This window comes from Notothenia coriiceps, unplaced genomic scaffold (assembly GCF_000735185.1).
Source record: "Notothenia coriiceps isolate Sejong01 unplaced genomic scaffold, NC01 NC01_scaffold00032391, whole genome shotgun sequence".
Lineage (NCBI taxonomy): Eukaryota > Metazoa > Chordata > Actinopteri > Perciformes > Nototheniidae > Notothenia > Notothenia coriiceps.
Window position 1 is genome coordinate 159,526 of NW_011365092.1, and position 24,759 is coordinate 184,284.

The 24,759-nt window shown below is 40.8% G+C and overlaps 4 protein-coding genes across 6 annotated transcripts in view; 1 reads left to right on the forward strand and 3 right to left on the reverse strand.

Moving 5' to 3' along the window:
- LOC104960798 (protein FAM13C) overlaps positions 1-5,955 on the reverse strand; it is a 26,201-nt gene extending 20,246 nt beyond the window's left edge. The window contains exons 1-2 of the mRNA XM_010788958.1: positions 5,950-5,955; positions 4,348-4,355 (exon numbers count right to left, since the gene is read on the reverse strand). The gene's annotated coding sequence lies outside the window, so the exon portion shown is untranslated. The remainder of the gene's footprint in view (positions 1-4,347; positions 4,356-5,949) is intronic.
- The window catches only part of LOC104960795 (monocarboxylate transporter 9), an 8,783-nt gene extending 1,740 nt beyond the window's left edge, over positions 1-7,043 (reverse strand). The window contains exons 1-5 of one of the 3 annotated variants that reach the window (XM_010788954.1): positions 6,769-7,043; positions 5,746-6,003; positions 3,426-3,569; positions 1,759-1,854; positions 126-1,004 (exon numbers count right to left, since the gene is read on the reverse strand). In XM_010788954.1, coding sequence (XP_010787256.1) covers positions 126-1,004; positions 1,759-1,854; positions 3,426-3,569; positions 5,746-5,944 — 1,318 coding nt within the window. In that variant the 5' untranslated portion in view covers positions 5,945-6,003; positions 6,769-7,043. Of the gene's footprint in view, positions 1-125; positions 1,005-1,758; positions 1,855-3,425; positions 3,570-5,745; positions 6,004-6,095; positions 6,317-6,768 lie in introns of those variants that run through there. The other 2 variants (XM_010788953.1, XM_010788955.1) reach the window with 2 other exon arrangements.
- Positions 1-24,759, forward strand: part of taf6l (TAF6-like RNA polymerase II, p300/CBP-associated factor (PCAF)-associated factor) — a 358,002-nt gene that overhangs the window by 150,137 nt on the left and 183,106 nt on the right.
- The window catches only part of LOC104960794 (coiled-coil domain-containing protein 6), a 19,178-nt gene continuing 5,658 nt past the window's right edge, over positions 11,240-24,759 (reverse strand). Inside the window, exons 5-9 of the mRNA XM_010788951.1 lie at positions 23,175-23,335; positions 21,446-21,602; positions 19,505-19,605; positions 17,455-17,576; positions 11,240-12,452 (exon numbers count right to left, since the gene is read on the reverse strand). Coding sequence (XP_010787253.1) covers positions 12,258-12,452; positions 17,455-17,576; positions 19,505-19,605; positions 21,446-21,602; positions 23,175-23,335 — 736 coding nt within the window. The 3' untranslated portion in view covers positions 11,240-12,257. The remainder of the gene's footprint in view (positions 12,453-17,454; positions 17,577-19,504; positions 19,606-21,445; positions 21,603-23,174; positions 23,336-24,759) is intronic.

A 24,759-nucleotide genomic window follows, 5' to 3' on the forward strand; every position in this document is an offset into this window, starting at 1 on the left:
AAAAATTTGTTTTTTTTATTGTCTCTTAAAACATGGCACAATGTTAGTTTTTTTTTTAACAGAATAAAAATATCTACAGACCTCTATCCAATCAATACAATTGCAAATGTAGATAGCCTTCCTACCTACAACAGGGGGGCCCAACATGATCCCAAAGCCCCCGAAGAACATGAGGATGCCGTGGGCTTGAGTCAGTTTGTCCAAGCCAACGATCTTAGTGGTAATGTAGGAGGTGAGAGACCAGTTTCCAGAGAAGAAACCCAGGACGAAGGACAGGATCTGAAGTCCCAGATAACTCTTAGTGAGAGGGATAAGGAACAGTGCCAAACCTCCAGCAAACATGGTGAAGGCATACAGAAAGATGCCATTAATCCACTTGATGTCCACCAGCATACCCAGCAGTAGTTTACCAGCACAAGAGGCGATAGCCCCTATTGATACCAAAGGAATGACACTAACTTCTTCCATGAGTCCTTGGCTCATCGCCACATCCTCTATAAAGAGCACAGGAGGGAAAGCCCCCAGACTGAACAGGAAGATGCTAATGCAGAAGGACATCATCGATTGGTCCTGCATGATCTCATACATGGAGTGCATGTACTTGGAATAAGCCTGCTGCTTCTTCTTGATGACTTTAATGATGGCCAACCCAGCCAGGAAGCTGCTTTTCTTCTTCTCTGTCTGAACGGCTGAGTCTTTGGTATCAATGGTGATAAGCATCTCCTTCACCATCAGAGATTTATCTGGAGTGGTTGAGGTTGAACCTGCTGTGATTGTCAGGTCATCCAGTGGGGGCTTCTCGAAAAGCTGCTCCTCTGTGTTGCATTCCAGGGCGGCCTTCTGTTTGAGGTAGTACCCTGGCATGTTGAGGGGCCTCATGAACCCAGCGCAGGCCATGAGGTTTAGTGCTACGGCTCCGATAATCAACAAGCAGCCATCCAGGCCGTACATCACGATGAGCTCGTTCTGAGCGGAGGCATATAAGAACGCTCCAACACTTGTGCCTGGTGAGAAGAGAAAGATAGAACATTTATATTTTTGTTAGAAAGAGACATATTAATCCGTAAAAAATGAAGCCACTATGTATAGAATCTTAAATGTCTTAATCTAACACATTTTAAACAGAACGGCATACATATTTCTTTCTGTCTAAATATTTGACATCTTTATAACAAACTGGTACAAAAATTATACTTAAGCTTATTAATGTCTTCCCAGATTGTAACCTTTTTTTGACACAGCCACTTGGGCCGACATAATGAAAGTTAATAACATGAAAAAGTAACTGAACTACATAAGGATGAACAAAATGTCTGCCCACAGCTTTCTAACGACTAGTCAAAATATAAAAGCAAGAAAACTGTAAAAATCTTTAATTATTCTGTAATTATTCTTAAATTATTAATTATTATATCTTTAAGTAGAGGATATCTGTGTGATATCACAGTGTACTGACACAACCTTGTGTACACTGACACATCATATTAAGACTGTGAGATTGCTCAATAGTTCTGAAATAATAATGGACTGATCAAACTGTCCCATAGCTTCAAAGTATATGACAACCTTCCCAAACCATTAACATCCGAGTTTTGATTCCAAACCAATCCAGATATAGGCACTGGTCACCAGTGCCTTTGCTGCATTACAGATGTTTACCTCAGCATCTCAAGGCTCCCAGCAGCTCATACATGAAAGAAGTGAGCATGGAGAAGTGGTGTGCACCCAGTGATCGCAGGGCAGGGGGGGCAGAAGTACCTGTGGTGACAATGCCGAGGGCAAGGCCGCGTCTCTTGTCGAAGTATTGACAGGTGATGGTCAGCGTGGCTGCGTACACCAGACCGCAACCCAGACCTATGTAGGACAAAACATAAAGACAGACAGAAAAATAATTTCCATTAGCTCAGGTTAAGGGGGGGCATTCAAGTAAAATGTGTTATTTAAATTCCAAAAAGTGTAAAGGATTACATTGTTGTTACATTGTGCTCTTTGTATTTCAGTGGATTCAGGAAATCAATGCAAAGGTGTATGCACAATGTACATGCATCCGTAAACTTGGGGAGCAATGTGCATGATTTCTTCTTCAGTGTGCAGTAAGTAGTTAAAGATTAAAAAAAGAATATGATGGAGTAGTAAACAAGCTGAGGTAAAGGACTCTGAGTGTTTAGATAGTTAACTTTAATCTAAGTTATCTCAGTGGGTCTCAAACGTTTTGATCACAATTTATGTAAACAAATATTTCCAAGGCACTCCTTTATAATTATTGGGATAAACAGGTTTGAAATCATTTCAATGTATACTATAGGACAGTAAACCAAAAAAATCGTTTACAACTGGAGATAAAAAAATATGCATAAATAAATAAAGTTAACTAGGTAAAATAAGATATGAATGAACAACAAAAATAAAATAGGCCTAAGTTAGGCCTACATGTACTTGTTATTGGCTATGTTAGGTTATTGGTTATCTTCACATACTTATTTGATTATTAAAATGTAAACCGATCTTTTTCATATGGGAATTTTAGAGTTGTACCCCCTAGATCTAGTCTCTAGTAATTGTGTGCTCAAAGTGCACCAGATTGAAGCATTTTACTTTAAAATGTTCAATAAAGATCTCCCCCCTAGAGGATGTGATAAACTCAGGAAATCAATGCAAAGGTGTATGCACAATGTACATGCATCTGTAAACTTGGGGGGCAATGTGCATGATTTCTTGTTCAGTGTACAGTAAGTAGTAAAAGATTAAAAAAAGAATATGATGGAGCAGTAAACAAGCTGCAAGTGTATGTTCAGCCACAGCTATCATCAAAGCGCATCTCTAAAAATAAATAACTGTCTTGAAATATGCATGGCCTCCCCTATCAGAGATGCCTCTGCGAAGAGGCAGTGCCGACAGTGAGGGGGTTCACAAGGCTTAACACGGCTGAGCTGTCTCTTAATGCGTGATAACAGGTGGTGTTGGGAAAACGCCGACACACTGGTAAGGCTGCCGAGGCTACAAAGGGTGACATGGGGATCAGGCTAAGCCATATTTTACTTTTCTGTCAACATGCCCAAAAATACAAACAGCAATGTCAAACAAAGAGGTGCAAAGTGCACACGTGTATCACGTCTCAGTGTGATTCTACATGCTGTGAGTGGAAATGGTATTCTCTTAAATGGTAATATAGGAGCTAGTCAACTTTTTAATGTTGCATAATAGTCAGAGTTGACATGTACCCTGCTTCTTTAAATTATTATAAAATGTGCTTCAAGATTCTCATATGTAAGAGGGTTCAGAAGCTTAGTAACCTCCAATGACAAAACATCAAACTTATTATTTTTCTCATAATAAAAAGACCCAAGGCTCTACCTGAGTGTCTTTGTGAGAGTATTACAGTGTTTCCAGGGGTACTTGAGGATGACCATCAAGTGGTTCCTTACCAACCACGATCCCATAGGAAAAGATGAGGAACTGGACATTGGGAGCAAAGGCACTGAGCATCAGGCCGCCTGACACCATTACGCCACTGAAGATGGTCACGGGACGAGCCCCAAAATTGTCAACACAGGCACTGCAGATTGGACCTGGGAGAAGTTCAAAGGACAGGGGCAAAGAAAAGAGACGAAAGGGGGAGAGATACAAAGAGGGGATAAGAGAGTGACAATGGGAACAAAATCGTTTATAAAACAAAACATAATGATGATATCAGGCAGCTTTACTTGTTGTGTTCTGTACAAAGGCCTCCTAAAAAAACAAAGATGACTTGGCTCATTCGTCATGCGATATTTACTGTTTCCTTCCTTGCTAACCGGGGGAAGTGTAGCAGAAACTGCAGTGCTGCAGCTGTCAGACAGCTGGGACAGGCTTCCAACAATTGGCACGGACCAAAGCCGGATCTGTCCAGTCATGATTTTCACATAGACCCTTTGAGAAAGGCGATAGCAAGTAACCGGGGTAGGGGTGGGGGCTCTGACTTCAGTGGAAAGACAACTATTTATCACTGATCCTGTTTGCTCAACACAATCATCGAGCTTTGAAATAATCTAGACATTACGGAAGGGTTTGTTTGTTCACAGGCCAGATTTTACTTTGAATCCATAGGTTCAGACTCTTCTCTTTTTCTTTATGTATTAAGTTTCATACACATAACGTTACTTAACAAATACACTGTTTGTTAGCTCTCTGTGTTTTCTCTGCCAATCTGTCCCTCAATCTGTCTTTCTTTGCCTCCGTCTACGGTCAGATTAAGGGCAAAGTGATCCTCCCACATTCATAGGATGGATGACTCACACTAATTCTGCTCTCTGAGAATAACAATTACAGAAACTCTGCTCAGGGAGCCACAAAGTCCCCATCATTTACGTCATTGCCTTTTCTCTCTAGCCAAAATGATGTTATGCATTAACTCCCTGACACCTGTAGTCAATAAAGCTTTAGTAAACAACTTCCTTGGTATTTCACATGGATGTTATTGTTAAGACTTTGATCAAGCATCATGTGCCAGTTATCATTGGTATCGTGTGGCATTGAGATTGAGATGGAACACAAGCCAGGTGTAAAGGTGAGTGTTTTCTGCTCTGCTAAGCAGATTTGGTATCTCTTCATAAATGAAACGTCAGCAGATATATTGCCCATAAGCAGGGCCGGTTTTTGGCATAGGGCGCCAGATCTGGGGGGGTGCTGCGCTGGTAACAACATTCATAATTAAGTAAATGTAACACCCTTTTCACCCCGGTTTCACGTTTCATTTGCCCTGTACGATGGGCGCTGTAAGTGATCAAAGTGGGGGATGTTGACTTATCAGGCGCCCGCAGCTCTTTAACAAAGCCAAAGTGCGAGTGAGCGTGGGAGCGAGCGAGGGAGAGAGAGAGAAAGAGGGTGCACCGGTACCGGCGCTGTTGTTATTAGCATATGGTGCTAGCTGCTCTAACGGATATAAAAAGAAGATGTTTCTACGACAACGGTGGAGGCTGAGAGGCTCATTGAGGTAAAGGACCCTGTCAGTGTATAGACAGTGGGTCTCAAACGTTTTGATCACAATTTATGTAAACAAATATTTCCAAGGCACTTATGATTAATTATTGGGATAAACAGGTTTGAAATAATTTCAATGTATACTATAGGACAGTAAACCAAAAATGTTGTTTAAAACTGGAGAGATAAAAACATATGCATACATAATTAATGTTAACTAGGTAAAATAAGATGTGAATGAACAACAAAAATAAAATAGGCCTAAGTTAGGCCTACATTTATTTGTTATTGGCTATGGTAGGTTATTGGTTATGATCACATACTTATTTGGTTAATAAAATGTAAACCGATCTTTTTCATATGGGCATTTTAGAGTTGTACCACCTAGATCTAGTCTCTAGTAATTGTGTGCTCAAAGTGCACCAGATTGAAGCATTTTACTTTAAAATGTTCAAAACAATCGCCAGCTAAAATTTCACCTAGGGCATCAAATTAGCTAGAACCGGCCCTGCCCATAAGTGTTAGTCATGCCAAAACACCAATTTACTGCTGAACATGTAATTAGCAAATGCCAGAAACAATCATCAGAAGGAAAAATAGTGCTGAAAGATTTTTGCATTTTTTTTCCCATTTGGCTCTATCTCTGTGAAAGGACACTGTAACATGACTTCGCAGCTGTATCATTACTCTTGCTAATCTAATTAAACTGACGTTAAGTTGTGTCTCTTTAACCCTATGTTGGCCCATGGTGAGGATCATTGCATTATTACAAAGTTCACTACTCACTTGCTATTAGCCCCACTCCGGACACTAGGGAGCCCACCCAGGCCGTCATGCCTTTGCCCTCCTGGAAGGCATTCAGCCACTCTGGGTAAAGGACGCCCACAGACTGTGGTGATCCATAGGCCAGGAGCTGGGCCATGAAAGAGGCGCAAACAATTGCCCATCCCCAGCCTCCGTCCAGCACATCAGTAGAAGAAGCCATGACACTGATGTTTCTGCTGCCCCCTGGGGTCTGCTACAGCTCAGGCAGAGAAGGGGGTCCTGTGGATGACATAACAACAAACATTCCATTTGTAATATTGACAGGAAAATTATTATTTTTCAAATAATCAGCAACAGTGTTTAAACCGGACCTCAAAAATGTACGCTTACGTGTAGCCCATAGACTTTAGCCTTGATGTAGTAAAGGCTGCTGCAGCAGTTAGCCTCTGCAAACAGGCTAGTCACCTGTGAGGTCCTGAACACTGACTGACTGCAAGTTACCCACAGACAACTGGCCCTTTTGTTCCTGTCTCTATAACCACACCTTGGAGGAGGAGAAAGTAAAGAAAGCTGCACTGCTTCGAGCCCCCCTCCTGCACCTTTAACCTGCCTCCTCCATGAGTGAGTGTTGACCCTTAAAGAGAGACTCCACTGTGCTGACTGATGTTTTAGAGCTCTCTCATAAATAATTTGTAGCCCAGAGCAACTTCAGACATCACTGCAGCAACACCAACTCCTGTTGCTCACACTTTGTTTACAATGAGACTTCCTTATGCGGGGTTGGTGCAAAGCTCCTTTCAGATGTGTTTGCTTACACAGCAGGTTTACAGCATGTTGACAGTAAACAGGTAAGTTTTCATTAAAGTTAAAAGACAACAATATCCTGATGAAAAGTATAGGTCTTCTTTAAATTCATATGACATCTTCTCTATTCCCTAACAACAATAACCGTAGTTTCTGGCCATATGTTATCTTATTACTTCGATACAAACCCAGGCACACATTGCTTGTTATTCTTGTTATAAAAACACATGCGGCACTCACCTCAGCATCTACAATAACAGCAGCAGGACCCTGCAGAGCCGCGCGCTCTGCGGGAACTTTCCATGTAGGATGGTTTCGCCAATAAAATCCCTTCTTACAAAATAACTACAAAAGACATAACCAAGCACGCGGATGCTGCAGAGCTGGGATATTTGATAGCCGCGTGTCAAGTCAGAACTCTGCTTCAATAAGGCGCAGGGTTCATCCTTTCCTGTGCTTTGTAGAGGCGACAAAACCGGTTCAAAGCTGTTCTTGCTGGTCCTGCAGCCGCTCTAACGCAGCTCGAGGAGGAAAGGCGCTGCTTCCTCTTGCGCGCGAGGAGCGCACCGCACAGCTGCATGTGTTTATGGCTCAGACTGAGGACTTGTTGTTTTCTCTAAACTACATCGGAAATGTTGCGTATCAGAATAAATGAACACGTACAGACACATGAATTAACAACCACAACAACTGTTTACCTGTAGGTTTCCGGACCAACTCAGATTCTTATAATAAAGCACTTCAAAAAGAAAAAGTTAAAATAAGAATTCAGTCTAGAAATCATATAGGCTACACATCTTTAAAGTGGATGAGCTCATCTTAACATACTTGTTTCAAGCTAAAGGCATTGGGTTCATGGGTACTGACGATGGGGGCTGGTTGGCCAATGGGATACTTCTCTCCAGGAACATCGTTTTTACTGCCAGGAGTCCAGTCTGAACCGGTTGATGGATGTAATAACAGCTCCACAGTGCACCGGCAGCAGGGACACTGCCCGGAGTCTTCTTCCTGGTGAGCACTGATTTAAGAAAAAACGCACAAACTATTGAATGAAATCACAAAGCACTAAAACCTAAAAAGAGGTTAATCAAGTCTTATTGAATATGAGAGTGGTCCAGAAATAGTAAGCAAGATGTTGAGAGCTTAATACGCTACTAAGATTAAAAAATAACCTGAGGGTATAAGAGAGGATGGATGACGAAAGGATATACTTAGGGTTCTGGGTTCATTAGGAATGATGTCAATCACCTTTTAACAAAGAATGGTCAAATTAAATAGATGTAGGCAAGGAAACAAACGGGAATGATAAACCTACACCCTGAGAGAATAGCTTTAATTGTATAACACATCTTGCATTCATACTGATTGGGTAAGAGCCGAAAGCGCCTTGGTCACATTGCTGCAGCAGCATAATAAAGTTATATCATCATGTGATTGCACCCATTCTCATAACCTCAGGTCAGAAACACAGTGGAACCAAGTCAGAAGGAAAAAAAAGAGGAACTCAAAGATGAAAGATGAAAAATGAAAAATGAAAGAAGAGGGGCAGAAAAAAAGAACAGGGGAGGGATGAAGAGAGCAGGTCAAACTGGTTTTAACACTCAATGCACCTTAAATTCTTCAGGAACTGATGCTTTTTCCCATAGTTGAGGTCTGCTGCCAGGAAGGGTCTTACAGAACAGATTTAGGCCTCATAATCCCCTCCTGCCGGAAAAATGATGTGGAAAAAGAACAAGGGAGGCACAGTTAATTGTACCCTACACTGGTATAGCATTGACATGTCACTCTAAACCAGTCTCAACCAGATGTAATGCATGTGGGGGACAATGTGTTGGATGTGAGGGAGGGTTGGGAGTGAGAACAGGAATGACACGCTAGGAACACACTCAATGTTGGCGCTGAATTTCACATGCTTGCATAAGCTATTCGATACATTTATTGATATATGTACATATTCACACTGGTGCCACACTATAATAATAAAAGTGATATGGCGTAAGCTTTGCAAAGCCACATTTTGTTACTGCCTTACATACAAACCGATTGAGCATCTCAACACTGCAATGGAACAAAGCACAAGAATAACGTGCAAGTATAACGCTGGAGAAAATGTGGATATTACACTAGTGCTTACACTGCAAGGGTGGAGAACACTGTCGACCTATATCATTAATGGCCTTTATCTAGGCTGTCTGGAATAACAGTCTTATCAGTTATTTCCTATCCTTGTCACTTCCTGGAGGGAAACACTGTCTTTCTATCAACTTAAGAACACAGAGGCAGTATTGGTCAAGTCAGACAAAATCGATTATTTCTATCTCAATCCTTTGACGTTTAAAGGGGCATGAGAAATGCAATTTGTTGCAATCAGATTTAATTAAAAAAACAGGAACCTTGTGATATCATGCGCCTCATCGAGAAGATCAAAAACAACGTAATTACTTATTTACTTTTTTCTAATATTGATGAACTATTACAAAAACGTGGCATATACATCTGTTCAGTGGTACCAGCTGTTTGGTATTCATCATAATACTTTGTTTTCATTTTCTCTTTGTGAAATCGGATGTTTCAAAATCTTATGTCACAATAACAATTTATTGAGCAAATGTGAAACATAATTTCTGTAAGAACATATCGCCCCAACACACATATATATTGCCTACATCGCTGCAGAGCTCACATTATTCCTTCAGTCCTACAGCTTTACATAAGCTGATGTGATAGTTTGCTTCTTTAAAGTGTTTTCTCTGACACGGGAGGAGCAGCAGCCTGCTGTTCTTCTCGGTAAGAGGCTTGGCAGGCGTTAACATACAGACCCACCCTGCAGTCTGGATAAATGTCTCTTGGTTACGGCCGCTGAGCACCATAAAGCTGCAAAGGGTCAAAGGCCCCTTTAGCACCCAGCAGGGCCACCCTGAGTCTCCAGCCCAGATTCCTGTTTGGATTAGTTCAGGTTGCTGACTTCAGCAGCAAGAGAGCACTGCGACGTGGGAGAAAATCACAGGGAACGCTCAGCAAGTCTTTGGACAAAGATATACTCATGTCATGATGGGGTGTATATTTGATTTCCTGTGAATGAGCTACAGTTACCTGCAGAGCTCTAATGGACGCCTAATGTGTTGCCCAGGCTGTCATCTTTACCACAGGTTATTGCCCCCACATTACAAACGTTTACCATGTTAAATGATCCTGGAATGATTGATATTATGGAAAACACTCCTCAGCCAGTTAGAACCGGTGTGAACTACGCCAACGAGGTACTGGAAGTTACATACTGGCACAGAAACAAGAGTCAATGGAGCAGCTTTTTTTTTAAGAGTCTTATAACATGATGCAGATGTGTTGCAATAGATGAAGAGAGCTGACTCTGCAGTGCATTGCTAACTTTATTAGTTCACCACTCTGGTCTAGGCTAAAATATTTCAACACATACATTTCAACGTGATCTTTTTTACATTTGATCATAACATGTTTTTGTAAGCATACCCAGTGATTTACTATTTAACCTTAAAGATGACAATGCTATTGTCAGATTCATATTTAGTGTGCCTCGACTCTGATGTTTACATGCTTTAATGTTCAATAAGTGCTTCACTTCTCTCATACTGCCTGTGCTGTAGCACCTCTTTTCACCCTCTGTCTGAAACCAGAGCCCAGTCTGCTATGATTGGTTAGCTGGCCGGCTCTGTTGTGATCAGTCAACCGCTTAGAGATGTGTAGGAAAAGTCTTGCGCCCTTAGCATATCACGTACAATGTGACAGACCGCTAGCCAATAGAAACGTGAGAGTAAAACAGTGATGTCACGTAAACAAAGGAGTCAGAGCAGGGTGTTTGAGGCAGGTGGGAGAGAAACTCTTTATGGCGTAATGTTTTGCAGACCATTTACATTCACAAAAACCTATACAAACGCACCACAGGGAAGGGAAGACCCCAACAAAGCAAACGAGGGCCTCCAATGTATTGTTTTTATGATTGGCACAACAACATGTGACAAAAAAGGGTATGCGGTGCAACACGTTCTCCACATACTGACAATAGACAACTTCTTGGGATCCTGGCTTAAAGGAAGGAAAAAAGACAAATATCACATTTAACATTTAGACATAAAGTCCTATATGAAATGTGTGGCTCATCAAAACATTTGCAGAAACAACTTAAGGATATGCAAGAATGTGTGCGTACACATTGTAGCAATTAATATGGCCAAAACATCGAAGGGGGAGTGGGGCAAGAGAATTCCCTTCAGGTAACGACTACTTTTACATTTCATTTGGCTCGTTTTTGCTGCAGCTTCAAGCTTGTGTCACTGACACATAATGATGATTAGGACATTTACAAAACAATGGTGGTTTTACTGAGGCCACACTCTTGCACAACAGGTTTGGACGCTTAAGACATTCAAAACAACAACTGTAAATCATTCAGACAGTACATTGTCAAAAAACCTAGCAGTAAACTGAGTCATGATAATAATAAAACATTAAATCTTACCAGTGGTGAAGTGTAGAGAAGCCTGAGGCGTCTGTGTAATGTGAGAAACGCATAGTTCTCCCATTATGCCTGGGTGAGCTTTGATGGTGCAGATTTATTTAAAAAGGCACAAACATTTTCCCTTTGAATTACTGTTGGGGTTTGGCAGGATAAATAATCTTAAAGTGAATCTTAACCCGCACAATGCTATTAAAACAAATGACAACAAGACAGAGGTCATCATCTCCAGAGCTTTAATCATACATAGACATTTTGTTCAACAGTACCATTCATTTAGAATGTTGTAGCAGTATGTATATTTAGTGTAAAGAGCATTATGTTTTTTTTCCTTTTTCTGATGAGGAATATCCAGAAGGATGATCGAAGCTTTCAGAAACACACCAGAGAGAGAGAAAGAAAGAGATAGAATGAGTACATGACTATGTTGTAACACCTCAGACTACATTTTTAAACACCTTTGAAGGCGACATTTATCTGTGGTTGATGTACCAGTGTCCATTTTACTGTTTTTCTTTTCTTTATTTAACTGAAGAGCAGCAGAGTCTTGAATGCTTTCAGAAACTAAAACAACATTGGTTTGATCAATGCCCAATAACGGAGAGACTCCAAGCATTCTTCTATGTCACCGTTAAACCTAATTAAAGCCATTCAGCTCGGGGCCGGGGTGAGGACACTGCTGCAGAGACAGAGGGGCTGGGGTGGGCTGGAGTGGAGTACATAACTGCAATCAAGTGTCATATTATAGGCATGAAAAGAATCGACCACATCCATCTATCAGTTTGTCCATTTCTCTTTCCATACATCCATTGATCCAAACATCCAACCTATCGGTAAACACAACCATGAAACTTACTTTATGTGCTGTTTGTGCTATCTTAGAAGCGCCACAACATCAATTCCAACCAGCTAAAGTCCCAAGCAAATGAAAAAAAACAAACATCATGTACAAGACATAAGGTGGAACAAATAATTGGCCTACAAATCCCAGAAGCGATTATTTTTCAGTCCATCCATTCCTTTTTAAGAGTAGTTAAGTGACGCCACGTGTGGATTTGGCAGGTGGCTAGCTTCACCGAGCGTGAGCCGCCATCTTGTTTCCCCTCTAAAACTTTTGAAGCTGCTTCTTTTATGGAGTTGGTAGAGAGTAAGAAACTTGACTTCCAGAGCTGGTAATGATGGAAGCTGCTTTTGCGGTAGCGTCGTGGCATTCAGTGGAAAGAAATCGTGTGTTGCATTAAGGCTGGGAGGGAGGCTGCTGTGCTGCGTGCTGCGACATAGCTGCCGGGGAGGACATGGACTGGACCATGGGCTGAGCCGGGGGGGGGAGCTGGGGCTGAGCCTGCTGGGCCCCCGAGTGCGTGTTGGGGGAGGGGGGGGGCGTCGGACGTTTGAATTTGTCGGGGCTGTTGCTTCTTCTTGGAGAGGGCCTCTGTTGGAGAGAGAACATGTTTGAATACATAAATGAATGTGCTTTATCTTGTATAATACATTTATAACATTACTACAATAAACAGTATACTATTTCACTGTACAGTGTTTCATTTCAAATTCGGTTCAGCTTTTCCTATTCTATGTACATTTATATAGACTCCTGCATCAACTTGCTCACTGACAACATTCTCTGCAACATTTAGCTTATTGTATCTTTTTTGACATGTATACATTACATTGTTTCTGCACTACCTGCACATTGGTCTTGAAACAAAATCTTACACTATATTATTTCTACTCCGTTTCTTCTTGCACTATTTTCAGGGCTGTCCCTCCCTACAGGCCGATCATGCAGACTGCGTGGGGCCTCATGTTGGCCAGGGACGGCCCTGACTATTTTCATTGTGTTTTAAATGTGTTCTATTGTTTTATCTCTTATATATATTTATGTTGTATTGTTGGAGGAGATTTCCATTGCCATAACTAGATAATAACGTTTTTAAATCTTGAAACTACAGCATTTAAAACATGTGTGGCAAAGATGGAAAAAACAAATGGATACAATCAACAAGACAATTGGGCTGGATAACTGCGTATAGGAAATAAAGGCCGTCTCAGCAGTTAAACAGTGTTATCAGGATTAGAAACTACTGAGAGAGGAAAAAGCTGAGCTATTAGTCATGTACCGACAACTGTAATTCCAGGCAGAGGAACGGATAGAGAAAAAATGGTTCAGAGAAAAATGTAATCTGTCTGAGGTTCAGTTCTCCACGATTGAATTATTCCCTTGTTAAGGTCCTGGGTGGGCTGAGGGGTGATGGGAGAGATGTGGTCTGTACCATCCACATGCACCAAGAGAACATGAATGTATGTAAAATACCCGAGAGGCAGAAAACATGAGATGGAGGAACAACACTTCACAGACCAGTGGGAACAAAGGTCTAAGTTTGGGCTGGATTGGCTCCATAGAAAGGGATTAGAGCATAACATACTATTATTAAATCAGTGACTTGATCAAACAGCTGCCTGTTCATAAATATACCATCATGTTTTGAATGTAAACCATATGCCAGGGCTATTCAATTACTTTGGAATGTGGGCCGGTTGATAAACATGATCCAAAGCAAGGGGCCGGGAAAAAGATGGCTTGAAATATGAGCAATCCTATTAAGAGCTTCAGATACAGTAAATACTACAACAGCATAGTGGACTGCATATATTGTGTTTAATTAAATCAAACAACATAGCCCCAAGGCCTTTCTAGATCTAAATGGCAAGTTCAGAACTGAGTAAGCCTACATGTGAAGTTAATTTAACCATCAACATCATTTAATTTGATTTCATTTAGGTGAAATGATCTAATCATTCAAGTAGAGATGCAATAAATGACAGGAGTTGTCACTACAGCAGGGGCGGACTGGCCATTGGGAATACCGGGAGTTTTCCCGGTGGGCCGGTACTGTGCGTGGGCCGGAGGGCCAAAAAAAACGTAATTTAAAAAAAAAAAAAAAAAAATCTAAATCCTACCGGCCCACATTTGTAAGCGTTCCGGCCACTCCCTGGAGGGGTGTGGCACACACCCCACTGGGCTGGGCTGTTTTGATAGGCTACCTGTGTTGAATCTATCAGATAGTTTCACTTTCACACATCAGGGGCCGCATTTATAACGCCGTGCGTAGGATTCACAAGGGAAGGTTGCTTACGTAGTAGAAATCCCAAAAATAGGTACAGATATTTTCCGATTCACCAAACACTGCGTACCGGCGAGGAAAGTGCGTACGGCACTTCCTACGCCGGTTTCGCAGATCTTAGGAAATTACAACAGAACAGCTAAAAAAGATATCTCACACAGTGTCAGATTTTGGTTATTTTGGGGAGGTTGAGATAAATCATATTGTTTGGTGGATGCAGTTTGAACCAGAGTAGCAGCATGGAGGTCGGATCGTCACCAAAATAAATAAATAAGTGGTCCGAAAAAGGTTAATGACAAAATAAATACACATAGCCTAACATTCCTCAGGCAGTGTGTTTGAAGGGGGGGACAGGAGACCCCCCCTTGATGAGAAACTGTAAGAAATTATCGGGGAATCCCTCCGGAGTGGAGTCATGACAACTGGATCTGTATTATTCGTTTGTATTTGGTGGTTTTGTGTCCCAGCTGTCGATCAGCTGTGCGAGCGATCTCTCTCCACTTGCAGCTGTGCGGGGTTCAGGGGAGTGGCTGTACCCGGATAGAAAAGGGGGAACTGACGTCTGACTCGAGGTTTCGCAAGGTGTGGAGGAGAACGGTGTTGCCCTCACATTTCTGTTACTGAGTTTAAGGCCTAGTTAGCAGCAGGTTTTATTGTTTTGGGTGCATCACTTGCCGTCCACTTGCTGGTTCAAATAAATGTTGAAAGATAAATGTTGAAAGAAAAAGTACAGTTCTGTTTCATATGGGTGTTGAGAGATGTATCCATAGATTTAGTCCCTAATTTTGCTCTCAAAGTGCACCAGATTGATGCATTTAACCTCAACATTAAAAAAAAATCTATGAGGTCCACCACCTGCTCACACCCCCAGTTAAATTGTCTCACCCACATTGAGGATGCTTCCTACGCCCATGTTTTATTCCATGCGTCAAGTCAGGCAAATTGGGTCCAAATGTTATTGCATCAATGATCTGTTAACATTAAAATGAATAAATATATGCTGTAACTATTTTGCTCTAGGCAACTCAAGGGCTCAGGTAATGTGATTACTATATGAATAATGGTCCAAAATAACATTAAATGCATAGGTTTTTTTGTTAAGTAACATACTTTCGTCACCGGCCGATTCATGCCGCGCATTAAGTGGGCCTGTCTGTCAATTAATCCCCGGGCCACTTGTTGCTCCCAGTCCGCCCCTGCACTACAGTAGCTATTAGGTGGGTTCGAAACCCGAGCCCGCCGAAGTTTTCAGGCATTGTCTTCCACTCTCTCTCCATTTAACACCCTCTCTGGAATAAAGGCACTCAAAGGCACTCACACAAAAAAACGTGATTACTTTTTAACATTATACTCAAAGGGCCAGTAAATATCACCCCAAGGCCGGATTTGGCCCGCGGGCCGCCAATTGAATAGCCCTGCCATGCGATGGTATGCTAAGCTATATTTTAACAAAGTTATTTGTTAAACAAAAAGACTCCAAGACTATAGGAACGCAAGTAGACAGAGGTCACAGTGACCTAAACAGCACTTACAGAACAGACTGTCAGCTTGAGGACATGTTGAGCCACGCCAAAGAGGAGTTCTTACACTCTTGTTTTCAATTCTTGCTTAAGACAAACAGTAAGCCCTCTCTCTGACTAACATCACTACAGCCTGTTCCTAGAAATTGTATTTCTCCAAAACAGCGGGCTAAGCATGGGAACCAAGCACAAAAACATCCCACACAGCTGATAGATGGATGTTTGTGGAAGTTGTGTATGCTCAGCATGATGTTTTTTGGTATTGTCCCTACTGCTACCTAACCAGTGGGCTGAAGTGCATTTGAGGAGGCTTTTTGTAAAGACACAAATTGCATGCAAGTTAAAGTCCTGAGCGTCCACTCGGGATGCCAGAAACTGACCATGATCAAATTCGAAAATCGGACAGCCCTGGCGAATATTAATCGATTATTCACCTGCGCTGCTGGCTTCCTCCAAGTTTACAGTAAAACAAACTGGTTGTGTGACAAATGGCCATTTACAATTATTAATACTATTACTATTATTAGCATTAGTCTATATTTTGGTCGAAACTAAGCCAGTGGCTGACCCCGGCAACTTGCAAACACAGTATGTCTTCAGTTTTAGTTCTGCAATGTGACTTTGTATTATATTATAACTGTATTGCATTAATTCTTGGATGAGTGCACCTATTCTCATCTTCAAAAGTCTCCTCTCAACTAAATACTAAACCCATAATCATGGCAGCTCTTCCTTATAAATCATTTTTCGCCACAAGCACAAGGTCAAAGCATCCTTTAACAAAATGAATCTTAATAAGAATATTTTATAATCCCATTAGAATTAACAGCAATACATAAAGAAATACTAAGAAACATTCAAGTATTAGATAGCAACAACACCCTTTAAGGAGATGACCCAAATTGACGTAAATAGTAAATACTAATCGTTTGGCAAGGAGAAATGCAAACGGACAATGACCCCGTAGTACATATTATTACAAGATAAGTTACTGAAGAAATATAGCATATGACTCATAAAGATAATTTGATTAAGATATTGCTCTGTTATTGAAAAGATAAAAGTACAGCCGACTCTACCTTGGAACATTTATTGAGCTAACATATTTCCTGCTAGCATAAATGTAATTATATGCGATGTAACAACATCTCTGTGACAGTTTCAGATCTGCAAATGTTCACACACAAAAAAGGTGAACGATGTAGGACTGTTAACCCTGTTCTGGAGTTTATTTAAATACATAGAAAAGTGAGTATTATGAGGTTTATCAGAAGTGGATGTAAACACGTTTATATAACAGCTATAAGAAAACAGTTCACCTTAGTCATCATTTAATTCCAAATATTCACTGAAGAACGGAAATAGGTATTAGCAACACAACTGGCCTCATAGGCAGGGCCGCAAATTCAACAAGAGAATAAGCAATGTGCCGTGGAATGAATAATTATTTAATTCATTTATTTATTATTGTTTATTGTTAAACATCAAAAAATGTTTGCCAAGTCTGAGGTCATTTTGCCGATAATAACAACCAATCATCTCACTCAGTAAACATATTGCTAAGGTCACACCGACACTTCCAAAAGCCTACATGTTGCTTCTTAACGTCCCCAATTGGACAACTAGAATGGATCTTCTTATGATTCAATTCATTCGACATGTTATGACTTACTTCCAAACGATTTGGCTTTACCTTCGTACTCAAGACAAGTTATCGATTCAGTAAAGTATTCAAATAAACACCTGTGAGGTCCTGGGTTTGGGAGGTGTGTGCGTTGGTGCGACTTACCGCTACGGCGTGAGAGGAGCTCCCGTGGACGAGCAGGGCGGGGGTGTTGTAGTGGGAGATGGCGGCTCGGGACAGTGTGGCCGGAGGAGTGAAGCCCACTGTGTGGCTGCCATATGACAGACCTGTGAGAGAGACAAGGAGACACACATGAAGAGAAACAATATAACAATATACTGCAAACATATACTGCACATACTGTTCCACGTCAGCATATTTAACTACCGGTATAAACTCTGGTTGCTTCAGGGTTCATACACTTTTTCACCAATGATTTTCAATGACTTTTCCATGACCTTTACCTCATTTTCCATGACCAAAAACATTACTCTTTCTCAGCGGTACCACTGAAACATTTTTATTTTAACATGGTAAGCTGGAAAATAAGGTCTGCATATGAAACATATTGTGCCTATCTAAAACAAATCAAACAGTAGGCTTACTAGCTTCTACAGGCTAAAGCAACTAAAATCTCTCACCAGCAAAACACCTCGTCAGCTAAATGCCATTTTACGTTTCATTACTATACGATACAGTATTTATCATCATATTACTATTCCGGCGATTAGATCAAATATCAATTGTATTTGAAGCAACTTTGGTTACATTTCCATGACTTTTCCAAAACTTATTGTTTTACATAACTTTTCCAGGGCCTGGAATTTACATTTTGAATTTCCATGACTTTTCCAGGTTTTTAATGACCGTAGGAACCCTGTTGTTTATAATGAACTGCAGCTAATTCTTCATTCAACAGCTGACATCAGGAACCATGCTTTTTATAGCTGGCAGACAGAAGGGTGAAACAGCAGTGCTCAGCCACCTGTAATCCGTTTTATCACTGTGCAAACATTTAGGCTGTAATCTGATATCCTGCTGAATCACACCAACACAATTGAGCGGACACGGAATAACTCCCTATGTATTGTGTCCTTGTGTTAGGACACAACAACACCTCGAGGGATTTGCCTGAATGCCAGTGCAGTATGGCAGATTGGAGTTTTGTTTCACCATGAATGCCAAATATATACATTTTGACATGCCATTTCTTCATTATGTTTTCTACGTTGTTTATTTTGACAGCCATTTTCCTCCTTCTAGCACATGCTCAGTCATTCAATATATTGAACTATGTTCTATACGATGCCATTATTTGCCAGCTTCAACAACTCATTCGCTTTGATGATATCAACACCAGGAGCACAATTCACTTCAAGCTTTGAATTTGTTGCTGGGTTTTGCGCTAAAAACGTAACGGCTGACTCTATCACTGTCTTGTATAATCTTAAAAGTCCTTGATTAAATATTTGAGGAGTGAGATAGCAGCAAACAATGATTTGCCATTTAAAGATATAATGGAGTAATGTCTACCTGAGCCTCTTTGTGTGTTGACACCTGTGCTTCTCTTTGCTTTGTTTGTGTAACCGAGCCTCCCGCGCAAGCATGTTAATGCATGCGAGTGTGTGTGTTCAGTCAGGTAATGGCTGCCCCTCCTCACTGTGCTCATATGGCCATTACGGTTGATAAACTCTTTCCGAACCACTGCGTTGTTATTTAAATGTAGCACCCACCCTCTGGTTACCCTTAAGGTTAAAACTGTTAGACGTTGTTTGTACCGTTGTGAGCTCTTTAGCTCCGAGATCATTCTGTATTGAGAACATTAAAATCAGATGAAGGAATTTGGCAAGCAGCAGGCATGATGACATTTCATGATTCTCCTGATTCCTGAAGAAACCTTGGGCAACAGATGCAGCCAGATGTATTGATGAAGAAAACAGGAAGTGGGAAAGACACTAAAGGCACGGTTATCCAGTCTGGGAATGTATTCATGGTCGAGTTGACCTTTAAAAGATTTCCATCTTATCAATGAATGTTTGTATGAGATTCGACAATAGATATGACGGATTTCAATAATACGCTTTGGTACAATGTCAAAGTTTGTTTTCTGGAAACAAATGTATTGACCGATATCAAAGGTCCTTTTTATAGATGTATTTATAAATTACTTGTACACAGCTTTATATCATCAGGTGGCCATCTTAAAATGACCTACCAGGAGATATGGGTCTGCTGGAGCTGGGGGAGGGGGTGTAGGGGATGGGGCTGGACACGGTCCTCGCTCGCAAGCCCTGTGCAGACATCTCATTGAAGTACCTGAGAGGAGGAGATGAGGTCATTCAATGAAAATTCAGATTTTCTGATTGCAATTAATACAACTTTCAATGACTAAAACGGAAAGCAGAAAAGGTTCTTTATGGCTACTGAAAGAACATCACTATAAGGATCATAAAAGCTTATGGGGCACAGGCAATAAACTGCTATAAAAAGATAATGGTGCGATGTTTACAGTACTGAAACTTGTAACAGTATCTCATACCAAGGTAGGAGCATTGTTTGGGTGTTCCTGTGACGGCATGTCACGCCTTAGAGCCATCATAGCCAACTGACAGTCCTGTCCTCACAACGAACCAGAGAACCATCTGGGTGCCTGAGCTTTGAGTGTAATGACTGCCAGTAGGAAAAGCGATCAAAGATAAGAGTCCAAATGTGCTCTGTTAGCTCAAAGAATGAATGCAGACTTTGTCTTAAATTGTCATGATAGTTCAATAACATCAAGCTAACAAAGACCTGGCAAAATAAAACTCAACCACTGCTGATTATTTTGATGTCTTCGACTAGGGCTGCAACAAACTACTAATTTGATAATCGATTAATGAAACGATTAATCGACTATTATGCCTTGCACAATTTCTCAAACGCTCTGATTTAGCCATTAACTTTTAGATTTAGCTTGAGGTTGTTTTAGGCATGTGGAAACTAACAATGAAGACAATAAAGATGAATACTTGATTCAAAAATACATATATTATTAAATTAACTAAACTAATTGTGAACAGAATTAACATGCTTTTTATTTAAATTAAATAAATAATATTTCACATCAAAATAAACAACAATGTTTTAACAAATCGTATTAAATAATGTGATAACAGAATTGTGAACAGAATAGCTGAAACGTTAACAAAATAAATAACTCAGTTACCTCTAATCATTAACCCATGTTTGTATAATTTTGTTAACTCCGTGTGTTGCTGACATGGAAAAGTTACTCGTGGATGGGGCTACAGAGCTACTAGAAAGACAGTCGAACCCGGTGCATTCCTCCGTCTGAATGTGGTGCACTTTTGCTAAATGTTTAGACAAATTGCTCGTGTTACCGCCCTTACATGCTAAACTCTTATTGCACTATTGGCAAAGAGCATTGTCCACCTCAAGACGGGTAACATTTAACCACACCTTGGAGTATAATGTTTATGTAGCAATAATACATGACATATATTTTTTAAATGTCTCCAGTACCGATAAAAAGACCGATAACGTTGGAGCTTAACGGCGCGTAAAACACACGTGATGATGTCACCAACGAATCGACGACTGAATTAGTTAATCAGAATCAACTAATTTGGTCATTGATTTTAATCGATTAAGTCGATTAGTTGTTGCACCTCTAGTATCGACACTCATTTCTAAAGCAATTGTGGCAGCTAGCACCTGAATCAAAACAGCATGGCAGCACTAAACATTCAAAACATTTAGTTTCTCAGCTTAGCGGACATCGCGTTGTTACCTTGCTTATCAAAAACAAACTACGACACTAACGAAGAATACTATTAAAAGAGGTATCTTTTGCATCTCTCCCTCTATTGTTCCTACATCTTTCCACTAGGGCTGTCCCGAATACCATTTTTCGGGCTCCGGATATTCGGTAGTAATCAGCAGCGAATATTTGGCCCGCGGGGGGGGGGTAGTAATCAGCAGCGAACCGCTTCAACACGTGGATTGCAGTTTATTCACGGCATTCAATTTGTTATTCTACAGTATTGTTGTTTATAAAATAATCCCTCCACTACCTCACTTCAATTTCTAACACATGTGACATTCAAATATTTTGACCTTTTTGACTAAATGGCTAATTGTGTGTCCGACCGAGTACCTCTCATCGTCCATCTCCAGACTGGATTCACTCTCCGACAGTTGTCTGCACAGAGCCTCCCGGCGCTCCATTTCTCTCTGAAGCTTTCTCTGCAGCCGGATGTTCTCCTCCCTCATGTGTCGCTCCTCCTCGATGTACTGGGCACGCTTCTCTGTGTCTGTGGGGGGAACCGCAGAAAATAAAAAGTTACGATATTGTCAAGGTCACATCCTGCCCACTATATTTTAACATTAACTGGATTAATTTGTGAAATGTCAAAGTGGTTGCACTTGTGAATAAAAAAACACTCAATCAAGGCTTTAATCTAAAAACTGTTCACATATAACACAAACCCCAACATACAAACACATTGGCTTATAAAGTAAGCTATGTTTCCTAAAGCATCTTTTGAAGGGTGGACTCACATCTCCCTCTAGTGGCAACAACAAAGGATTGAATAATTGAGAGACTCCCAGCATGCGTTGAGATTTATATGCATAAATTAAGCTTTTAGGTATAAGATATAGAGCTAAACACGTCTGACTGTCAACAACAAACAAGTGTCATTATAACCATCAACATAGTGATTGCTGCTGTGCTGTTGAACTGCGAGGGACTATTGTCTTCGCGAAATGTGCTTTAGTAGAACCAGTAAAACATCTCAATGTACCAACTAATGCAATAACCATGACTAACTTAGAATATAGAAGAAATAGTGTGGAGTTATTGCGCGTGTTCAAGTACGCTTTGTTACAGACGTCAGAGATCAAGTTAAACATATCCCAGTATCACATTTTTATAAGGTTATGAAAATATAAGGTCATCCAAAAGTAAAAATGGAAGCATATTGGTAACAAAATATCTACGATATCATTTCAATGCAATGTTACAAGCAACACACTACGAAATTGGAAAGCTATGCTGATTCTTTCTTGCCTAAATCACTAGATATTGTGGCCTGTCTCCGAGTCTAGCTGGTCAATAGAGGTCACGTATGCTCCCTAAAAACATAAACCCCATCAGGATGTAACCAGGAGGCCGGAGTTGTAAGTGGATGTATTCAGACGTTTTGCATTTCATTTATTTCACTCAATTCTATTTTATCAACTTAAAGAACCACATATCCTGAATCTTCCTTGTAAAGTTCCTGTTGAGAACGGTACGAAATCCTACCTTTCAGGGTCTTAAACCCTATATAAAATAGGCAATAAATCATAGAGAATATTTGATGGTCCATATCGTTGAAGCATCTTATCTGCACTTGTTTTAAACAACTCTTTCTTCCCAGTGCATTCATTAACAAAACAACTAAGTGTTGCAGGTTTTGGGTCTCTTCTCATTTCATATTTTACTAGCTGGCAACATTGTCAGATACAAAAACACAGTATGTGTAGATTTATGATGTATCGTTTTTTAAGCATTTAAAAAGGTAGATATTTTGGAAAGTCTCACTGGAGGCTTGCTCTGCTGTTCCACTTCTTCATATACCCCCAAGTATCACCATGTGTCATGTGACCAGTGAATGATAAAGGAGGTAACTAGGATGTAAACCGCCTCAGATAAGGCCAGAGTATCCTGTTCTTTCTGGTCTATAGAAACAACCCCTGCGTTGGTGTAGGGTGACTGGGTCCCTCATCGTTTATCAGAGGATCAGTTTAACCAATCACGCCCTTAATCAACACTTTAGGACATCTGCCCCTTCAGAGCATGCACTGCTTTGGATCATGTGACAAGTTGAGGGGCCACTTACGCTGCAGCTCGGTGGTGCGCAGGCTTTTCTTAAGCCTCTCCACCTCATTCTTCAGGAAACGGATATGCCGCATCATGTTCTCTGGTGAGTCTATTTCCATGGAAACGTCTCTTGGGGAGGGAGGAGCAGAGACGGGCTGGTCCAACTTCTCCTGAAGGATTCTAGTTTAGAAAACCAAAAAAAACACACTGTTATGATTCGTGAACAGAAATCATGGGCATGATGACAAGCTTTTTAAAAATAAAACTTATTGAAATCCCCTAGCTTTTGCACAAGACTGGATAGAAACTGATAATACAAGACTCTTTTGAATCACTTCCTCATTTGATGCATTTAAAGGTTCTGATTTGAGGCGCGCCTCCCCTGGGGGGCTCCAGAGAGCTTCAGGGGAGGCGCAGCGTGAGAAAAAAATAACGAGAAACAGTGAAATCTAGCTAGTTAACTTCAGCCAACTTTATGCGAGCGGCAACATGGATCGATTTTTAGTGAAGTTACCTAAAGTGAAAGAGGAGGCAGCGTCTGGCAGAAAACGTCAGCTTTGTTTTGAAATAAAAGTTGTGGCTCATTTATGAAAGAAAACCCCTAATGTCCGAGTGCAAGTGAATGCAGCACAAGACGAGCCGCCTTGTAACCCCTCCCCCGGCCCTGGCGCCAGCGAGGAAATGTGATTTGCGGCGATTTCATTTGAACGGGACGGCGCATTCGGACCCCAAGTAGACGGAAGGAATGAGGTATTTGCGGTCTACAATGACAGNATTCGGCTGGTATTGGCATGCCAACTTGATGCTCTGCTCACGGATGACTTGATGAGCATAAAAAACTGTTAAGATGATGACTTTGCGTGTGTAAATATATTTTTTTCTTTGTGGGGGTCTGCCCCCAAAAAAAAGTTTTAAGCCCAGCCAAAAACAAGTAACCACTTTGATTTAACTAGGCCAGTAGGTAAGGGCATTCCACTGGATAATAATACCCCTGCATTATAGCAACAACAACAATAATAATAATAATAATAATAATAGCAATAATAATTGGGAGGGGGGGCACGGCTGTTCTTATGTTCTCGTTAATGATGACTCTGCGTGTGTAAATATATTTTTCTTTGTGGGGGTCTGCCCCCAAAAAAAAGTTAAGCCCAGCCAAACAAGTAACCACTTTGAGTAAACTAGGCCAGTAGGTAAGGGCATTCCACTGGATAATAATACCCCTGCATTATAGCAACAACAACAAAATAATAAATAATAATAAAATAGCAATAATAATGGGAGGGGGGCACGGCTGTCATTACTGTTCTCTGAGGGGGAGGCCACCTGCCCACACTTTGAAAACCGCTGGAATAAACATACATAAATAAGTCAGGCCTCAGGAAGGTAATTACCAAGCTTTCTTAATCACTCTTTTACAAACTTTACACTGAAAAGAACAAAAACCCAAGCTACAGTAAATCAAACATTAGTACATTTCCATTGTCACTTGGTCTGCTGACGTGCAGGGATTGCCTATGAATGTGTGTGGTGTATGTCAGTCAGAAATGGGTCAAGAAATTATGTGATCACACAAAAGCATTTTTTGGTTGATTTACCATAAA